General features: G+C 44.7%; 1 protein-coding gene across 1 annotated transcript in view; it reads left to right on the forward strand.

Annotated features, from left to right (window-relative positions):
* The first annotated feature begins 7,431 nt into the window (after positions 1-7,431).
* LOC109300484 (growth hormone secretagogue receptor type 1-like) overlaps positions 7,432-9,342 on the forward strand; it is a 3,565-nt gene continuing 1,654 nt past the window's right edge. Inside the window, exon 1 of the mRNA XM_019521131.1 lies at positions 7,432-8,358. Within this exon, the coding sequence (XP_019376676.1) occupies positions 7,587-8,358 (772 nt within the window). The 5' untranslated portion in view covers positions 7,432-7,586. The remainder of the gene's footprint in view (positions 8,359-9,342) is intronic.

Raw genomic sequence — 9,342 nt, forward strand, 5'->3', positions numbered from 1 at the left:
GTGGCCCCACACTGCAAGTTGTTCTAAAAGGGCAACAGAATCAGCTTGGCAATGAGGGAGGGTACCAGAGCAGAGGAGCAAATCATCTACATATTGAACAAGCACAGAATCATGAGGCAGCTGGACTGTATCAAGGTCAGACTTGAGAAGCTGACTGTATATGGTGGGTGAGTCATGGAAACTTTGAGGCAGACGGGTGAAGGTATACTGCCAGCCATGATAAGTAAAAGCAAAAAGATACTGAGAATCAGGGTGAACTGGTATAGAAAAAAAAAGCATTACAGAGATCCACTACTGAAAAACAAGAGGCAAAGGCAGGTATCTGAGAGATAACAGTGGCAGGATTGGGCACCACAGCTGTCAAGAGAACCACAAAATTGTTAATAACACGCAAATCTCGAACAAATTGATAAACAGGTAATCCTTCAGGGGTGAATTTCCCTGGTTTGCAAACCAGCAGGACTGGGGTATTACAACTGGAGCGAGTAGGTACAAGAACTTGCTCTAGGAGCCCTTGTATGACAGGTGCAATGCCTCGAGAGGCAGCAGCCGACAGTGGGTATTGCAGGACCAATGGGGGAGACACTCCTGGTTTAACCTTAATAGAAACTGGGATGGCACTCTTAAGAAACCCCACATCAGTTGTGGAGTGGGACCAAAAGGACTCAGGAAGGTGAGCCAATAGTTCCTGTTGCAATGAGGAAGAATTGGGCTCAGGTTCCTGTTCCATTAGTGTCATCATCAAGGCAGGAATTTGGGTCTGGGGTAATGTGAGGAAGACCCCATCTGGAGAACAGTGAACTGTTGCCCACAATTTGCAAAGGAGATCTCGCCCCAACAGATTTACAGAGGTGTGAGGTCTCAGCAAAAAGGCATGTTGCTCAGTAAGGGGACCCAAGGTAAACGAAAGCGGCTGTGTAACGGGGTAGTCAACAGGCTGATCCCCAGTACCTACAACAGTGATTACTTTACCAGAAACAGGAACCTTAGAAACAAAACCAGAGCTAAGCATAGACAAAGAAGCACCGGTGTCAACAAGAAAAGGAACAGTTTGTCCTCCCACAGTAACAGGTATTGTAGCATCGGAAAAGGTAGAAAGTAAAGGGGCTAGAGTCTCTGGGTCTTCTTGGCTGTCCTAATACTGACTTTCAACTTCAAGGGACTGGAGAGGAGCTGGTCCGGGCGGTGGAGCTTGGTGGGCGCCTAGCTGAAATGGAGGGGCACTAGCTGAGAGTGGGGGCCCCCGGGGTTTATTCGGGCACTCATTCTTCCAATGGCCTTTTTGTTTATAGTAGCAACCGACATCATTGGGAATGTCAGAGGAACCAGGTGGTCAGGCCGAGCGAAACGGTCCCGCAGGGCGCCGTGGTCTGGCGCCACCCTGGAGATCTCTGATTTGCTTCTTAAATTTTTCTTCATTATCCTTATAGGAAGCTACAAGGGAGCGCTTATGGCACTTTTTGGACTCGTCTTCCCATAGGTACCAGGCTTCCATTTGAACAGGGTGTTTACTTTCCAAATTTTCTCGGAGATGTGTAAGGATATGATGATCCCACGACCCATCTAAGGGCCAGCGCAATTTGGGGTCACCATCGGTATACCGGTTCCATTTAATTAGGTACTATGTTGACCGGGGCCCATATTTTAGATACATAAACCGGGCGGGATCCCACGGCAGGACCTTGGAGGTCCCGCTACTCATTGTCACGCCTAGGACTTGCTGACACCGAAACAGGCAGGTACTCACCCTGGCCAGGGATTTTTCCAGAGCCAAACAGATGGATAGTAGATCAGGGTCCGGGGTGTCGAGGCCGCAGAGCCGAAGAACCGAGTCAAGGATAGTCTTCTTGGAGCGATGGAGTTGAAGAGCCGAGACGAGGGTCCTACTTGGGGCGGTCTGTGTGAGGACACCTCCCGGGCGAGCCCCCAAGATGATGGGGAAATTCAGACAGGATCACTGTTTGGCTGTCAGACGCACTTTATTTTGCGTGGCCATGGGAGAAAAAGCAAGGGGCAGCTAATTCTCAACAAAAGCAAAGCACAGACTTCTTTATATACTTATAAGTCACGTACAGATTGGCCCGCCCTGTAACATACTCTTGGCAGTCTGACAGCGACTCATCCTGGTGTCTTGCTGAACCAGGCATGTTTTCTCAAGCTGTCTCCTGATAAGTTTATCCTGAAGGCTGCCGTGTTGTTTCCGCTCAGCCTTCATCCACATCTCCCATCCTGTCCCAACACGTATACAGTCCTTTCAGTACTTTTCCATTCCTCATCACATCTCTGTGGGGGGATGGGGTCTCATAGCACCCTGGCTGAGAACCACCCAGAGAAGTTCCCGCTGGCACATGCAGAGAAAACACTAAGAGGGAGAACTTTTGGATGAGGTTTGGAAAGATGCTAGGAACTGAGAGCAAAGACATTGCCTCCTGCTGCCCAGTTCCACCTGCATTCGGCAAAATGTGCCTTGGGGTGGAAAATTTGTAAATAAACAGGGTTGCATAAGAAGAAAAAAAAATCCCATGGCAGGGGGTCGGACTCGATGATCTGCTCAGGTCCTTCCGACCCTAGAAACTATGAAACTGTAATCCAACATGATTTTCCTTGTATAGGAAACAACTGGCCAAATGTCTACATTTTGGCTGCCCACTCAGTCAACGGGGCTGACTGTATTTTCCTACAGAGTTTTGTGACTGTGGGCTCCAAACCATTCTCAATCAATGGCCTCACGGGGAAATATGCCAGGAACCCAAAGCTCACATGGGAACAGAACATACAACTGGAAGGCATCTCTTGTAAATCCAGTCCATACATGAAATGTGCAGAGAGTAGAGGATACTGCAGCCATCCTCAACATACTCTGGAAGGACTAATCTGTAGAGACAGTGCACCCTAGTGAATAAACTTTCTTTACAATCCCAATGGATTTTGAATCAACAGACTGTTAATGAGTTAAAGATGCAGATAGCTGTGCATGCCACTGTGCGCTGCAGCTTATCTGTCCTTTGACTCTTTCTCTCAGGATTTGCCAGCCCATACTTGTAAACTGGCTTGTCTCCTGCATGAATTAACAAAATTAACAAGGAAGAAATGAGCCAAGTCTGAGTTAATTAGCTCATCATTTTCCACTTAAGTCACCTGTGGCAATTACATTATGTGCAGCCAGCAGAGAGTGGTATGATTGATACCAAGAAGAAAGTCTGTATCCTAGAGACAGCATGTATAATCCAGATGTTGCGGTCTCTCATACTGAAGTAAACAAGCACACAAAACCCTTCTGTAGATGACCCCAAACCAAACTGGAACTGGAGCATACTCTGGTCAGCACAGAAACAGACTCCAGTCAGGAAGTGGGGGTTGGGATGTATTTTCCCAACTGAAGTGGATCCTCAGTTTTCCCTACAGACCAGCCCCTTCTCTTTCCAGTGATGATTTTTATCTTGGTGTTGTCTGCTTTCTGTCCTTTGATTAAGATGCTTTCCTATCAGAAACCAGGTAGATGAGCACTCCCCATCTGCACCACCTATCTTAGGTACTTATGCATATCACTGCAGTAATAAGGCCCCAGGCTTTAATGTAGATGGCCTAATACCGCCTTGCAAGGTGCTTGCTCATATGCTCACTTTACCATTCAGGAACTGACATGCAGTCACGTCTTATACTGCAGAGTAGGGAACTGAACCCCTGGTCTCTCACACCCAAGCTAGGTCAGCCTTCAGTCTCTCTCCCAAAGTAACACATGGCGTTTCATTTGCTAGTTTTGCTAAATATTGGTTTTAAACTGGAGGGTTTATTTTTTTCAAAGATATTAAAAGCGTCCTTTACTGGACAGAGTTTTGTGTTCAAAACCGCATGACCTGAGCACCAGCAGCAAAGGCCACCACCTCTTCTTACTGCTATTGCCTTCATTCTTCTCCTGCCCTCCCCGCTTCAAACATTTAGGACTCCCTCTGAAGTCAGTGGAAGATTCACAGGCCCATGGATCCTGGTCCTGCAGTAGCTGGTCTGGCACAATGAATCACAGTGCCGCAGGTTGACAACACATCACCCCATGGACTGGCTGAAAGCAGATTGGTGCTCGCAAACTTAGATGGCTTTGCTTAATAATGGGATCTTTGCTAGGTGGCTTAATTTTGAAATGAGGAAAAGGGTTAAAGGAAGGGGAACTGAAGATATTGCAGATAGCCATGTGCGCTGCTTTGGAAATCAGTGTAGGTGGGAATTTCAGCTATCACCAAGAATCGAAACATTTCTTTGCACCCCTGATATTTATTTTTGTGCAAAATGAATTTTCTTCTGCGTGGCAGTTATGGGCGATTTTACACTGTATGGAAACAGCAGGATGATGAGCAACCAGCCAGCTGTTCTGTTGCCCATCTGGACATCAGACAGCATATAGCTAAACAGGAGCAGGAATGTTTGTGAAGGGGTCTGGACCCTGTCCAAACAGCTGCTTGTCAGCTCTGGATGTTTGTGTTCTCATGAGTTTACAGTTCTGGCTATTTATTACAGTCAGGACACTGAGCACACAGGTCAGACTGAGGCCATCCCTCTTTAATTCATAATTCAAATGCAGATTTCTCTTCTGCCAGCAGGCGGCAATACGACCACTGCAGCTCCTTCCCTCCCATCACTTTCGTGGCCTCACACCCTTGCCTCTTCACTGGAGCTCCAAGTGGAGAGACAGCTGCTCCGGATGAATCAGGGCAAAGCTCCGCTTTTTCTCTGGTGTCATCCCTTGCTTGATCCCCCCCATTTCTGTGTGGATATCAGGGGAGAAGTGCTGCAGCTGGGAGCTACCAGTCACCTTTAAGTTTACAGGTGAAAATGTGCAGGAGCGCAAGGGAGTGCTAAGGCTGGCCTTGTACCCAGCACATGCCAGCATTAGTTTTGGATCTGCAAACAGCAGAGAATGCATCTGCTGAGACTTTTTGGCGTGATGCACCATACTGACAGAGTCCAAGTCATTTGGCTTTCATGAGTCATAGCATATTACACAAAAACATCCTGCTATGAGGGGGATGAAGGATGAATCCTAGATACTGGACTAAAAACACATTTTTCTCTCAGGAAAAGGGGGGAGGCTATTTCACCAAAAACCAAATCAAGTTTATATGCAGTATCAGACAGCAGGTTCAGATCAAAATCAGGGACAGCGAGAGCCTTTGCTGTTGTGGTCATTTATCCCTGACATGAGGAAGAGTCATGGGGCTGACAGATACTAGGAACAGAGCGAATCTTGTCCTAATATAAGGGACAAGAGATTAGCAGGTGTGTGCGGTTCCCCACCAGTGCTGGCAAAGGGATTACTGTTAAGGCTGAACAGTACGTTGATTGTCCATGAGACCTCTTCCTCTCTCTGAAGAGGAACAAGAAGGAAGTGGAGTTTGGGAATATTTTTTCACAATGTAGATATCAGTCCAACAGAAAACAGTCTAAGACCCCAAATGCTTTTTTGCACAAGCAATAAAACACCCATTGTCTGGCAATTTCCGATTCCTAATGCCTGATCTGTGTTAAAATGGACTACCTAGATCTGAAAGGCTTTGCAGCTACTACCACCACTCTGAACTACCAGGCCTCCTGGTAGTTCTGTAAATGAATGCTTTTAGCCAACTCAGTGGGACCATAAGTATTGGAAGAATAAAAGAGCATTCATAGGATGTGTTATTCTAGACATTGAGGTTTCTTTCGTAATTAAAAAGCAGGAAACAGGGTCACTGTTACGCAGAGAGGGGCTGAATGGGTTACTGTTAATTCTGGCATCGTTGAACTGGGGACATTCACCAGAGGCAACTGGCTTGCAGCTGGTGGGGATCTGTACAGCAAAAGCAAGAAAAACAGCCCATCTGTAAGCACACTGGTTACCAAGCACACTTCATTCAGCAGTCAAAATTAACTGCTTGGCATATAATCTGTCACTTGCTCAGTAAGGTGAGATAAATAAGACTTCCTTCAGGAATAAGACTAATGTTCTTAAAACTGATTAACTTCAGTATTGTCAATTAAGCAAAAAAGTCTGAGGCCAGGTTTTTGATGGCCTGAAAATGCTGGAAGGTGCTGGAAGTGGGATTTTCTAAAGCTAAGGATCTCTGATGTCACAACAGACATTCTCCTAATACAAACCTAAACCCGTGGCCTCCTAATGAAGCAGTCACACTGAGTTCTTAGCTCTCATCCCAAGTACCGGTCACTGGCAGATAGTACGCACTTATTGGAACAAATGCAAATCAAAACAGTAAAAGATGAGGAAATTGAATGGAAAATACTTATTTGCTTCTGGGAGTTTTAACTTCTTGCTGTCCAAATGCTCCATTTCCAGGAACATACTTGAAACCACTGTGTCAACAAACACACTTGCAGTCTTCCAGCTGAGTTAGATATGACAGTCTCCAAAGTCTCACCGATTCAAGGCCTACAGTCCCTTCTTGATGTTTGGCATGGCACCAGCCACACACCTCAGGCACTTAATACATAATTATTTCTGATCTCTTCTGAAGTGGAAAGTAAATCAAATGCTAAGTGCACTGTCTCATTTTGAAAAGTGATGTTCAAACAAACACTCTGCCAGCTATCATGATAACCTTATTAAAACACAGTCAGTCCAAACTTCTCACTCTGCGGCATATGTTCTGGAAGAGACCTAGGGAAAAAGACCCTCAACAAACACAGGACAATGGAAAATTACATCATTGGCCTGAGTGGTGTAATTAAATTTCCAATATCAAAATGCTCTTCTAACCTCCCTGTTAACTGAACAAAAGGTGAGAGAGAAAAGCAGAGAGGAACTGAAGCATTTAACAGCGTCAAACTGAGGAATAGATGGAAAAGGTGGAAGATAAATTACAAAAAAAAAATCTGCATAATAGTCTTCCTTTAAAGGAAGTGTACTGAAAGATTAAAATACCTGAGAAGATCACTTCAGAAACTGTGAAACTACACGAGGCCAGCAATCTGCTACCACAAAGAATATGTTTTGTTCTTTCAGGTGAGAGCCATTTTTCGTGTAGCAAATGATGCAACCAGATCCCTGTCTGGCACAAGGACTCCTTGCAAATCCGGCTGCTGCTTGGAAAGTTCTTCAGAAAGGCTGTCTTTGCTGCCAAGAGGTTTTTTGATTTCTAAGAAATCTGACAAACTTTGAAGATATAAAAATGATTTCCTTTTCTCCTTGTGTCTGCATCCATTAATACAGACTGTATTTGAATCAACATCATTTTCTGACCGTGATAGATCACAAAATTGCTTTATACATTAAGCTTTCAAGAACCGCGTGGAATTTACTAGACAGGAACATCAATTTCAAGCTGCCTGAAGCACAAGGTAAACATATAAATGCGTTTATCTGTCTTTCTCTTCCAAAACAGTTGGGTGTATACGCTAATTTTTCTCTCTGTCAATTTTTAGCTTCATCTAATATTTTTATGAAAAATAATTTTGGATTTGTACTAGAAGCAAGCAATACAAGGGATGAAGACAAATCCCTAGCACATTTTTCAACCTTTGGAAACTACGTAGACTGTGGATCATAGTTATCCTGAGCCTGGTTTCTATCAAAGTGTAATGCAAAGCCAACTCTCCTTTTCATGTTGAGACCGGAAATGGGTTCTATCGCAAATGACAGCCATTTTGTAAATGATACGGACTACTACGAAGAACAATCATCATCTTTATTTGACATTCACATCCTGGTACCTGTAACTATAATTTCCATCATTTTGTTTTTCTTGGGTATCACTGGGAATGTGATAACAATATTCATTTTCAAACAGCGTAGGGACATGAGAACTACAGTTAACATGTACTTATCCAGCATGGCCCTCTCAGACATTTTGATCTGCCTTGGTCTGCCTTCGGATTTGTACAGGATTTGGAAATACAGGCCATACATATTTGGGGATTTTCTCTGCAAATTCGTGTTTTACCTCAGTGAAACCTGCACTTACTGCACCATATTGCACATCACAGCTCTAAGCGTGGAAAGGTATTTTGCAATATGCTTTCCTTTGAAAGCTAGAACCACGATCACTAAATGCAGGGTGAGAGGGGTCATTCTTGGGTTATGGGTTTGGTCACTACTGACTGCCGGCCCTATTCTGTTCTTGTTTGGTGTGGAACATCGCAATGGAAGCCTGCCCGATGAAACCAGGGAATGCAAGTACATAGAGCACTTGGCCCGCACAGGCCTTTTAGAAACAATGACTTGGGTCTCCACCATTTATTTCTTCCTACCAATTCTGTGCTTGACTCTGCTCTATGGACTCATATGCAGAAAGCTCTGGAGCAGCAGGCACAACCTGAGGGGGCCCCAGGCAGCAAGCAGAGAAAAATACCACAAGCAAACCATCAAAATGCTGGGTAAGCATCTTACAAGTCTTTCAAACAGGCAGCAAGCACTATGTTACAGCAATGCAACAGACAGTCAAGCAATGGGGGCAACTTTTTTGACAGGTTTGATACATAGTAAGCCCCACACTTTCCCCAAGAGCCACTCAGATCCCCTTTGCCTGCCCGATCTACCACATACCCTACACACGCATGGTGTAAAGGAAGGGGAAAAAGAAAGGTGGCAAGAAAAGAAAAGCCAAGAAGGACCCACACAGCTCTAAGGTTTCTGCATTTTATTTAATTTATCCGTGTTCCCCAATTTTACTGCACAAAGCTCCCAATCTGAACTGCACGTAGTTTATTAGTAGGAGCCAACCTCAGATCAGCTACAAGAATTCCTGTTGTCCCAATGCGAGGCAAAGCAGCCTTGCCCTGCCTACCTGCAAAGTCAGAACACCATCAAAAAAGCCATATGACAATGACTTTTTAAAATCCTTAATTTAATCATCCTTGATGTGCGTGTCTGGAAGATTTAGCATCTAGCAGTCTTGGTCTGAAGGGCAGCCCATACAGCCAGCAAATCAAACTTCACCCCTGGAAAGTGTTAAGATTTTTGCAACTAAGCTTTGGTCCACAAGCTTAACAGATCCTAACCTGATCTAGTAAAAAAAAAAAAAAGTTTTTTCCCCCTCAAATTATACCAAAATCATTTTAGCAGGATAGATACAAAACGGCTTATTTGGGGTGACTATCACCTTACACAGGCCATTTCCTCTTCCAAGACCAACAAAATATGAACTTATAGCTATCACCAGTGTAGTAACAGCAATCAAACAGGTCACTACCCCAGTGTTCATGGTGAGCATGGAAGTGCTGGTACATAGAGCACTTGGCCCTGGCCTTCATCTCAGATTCCATCATCCCCGGTCAGCATGGATGGTCCGAGATGGCTCCCATTTCAGACTGAAAGCTGGTGGCGAGCGTCCTTTTTTTTTTTTTTTTTTTTTTAAGGGG

The sequence above is a fragment of the Gavialis gangeticus genome, unplaced genomic scaffold, assembly GCF_001723915.1.
Source record: "Gavialis gangeticus isolate Ggan-Ray unplaced genomic scaffold, GavGan_comp1, whole genome shotgun sequence".
Lineage (NCBI taxonomy): Eukaryota > Metazoa > Chordata > Crocodylia > Gavialidae > Gavialis > Gavialis gangeticus.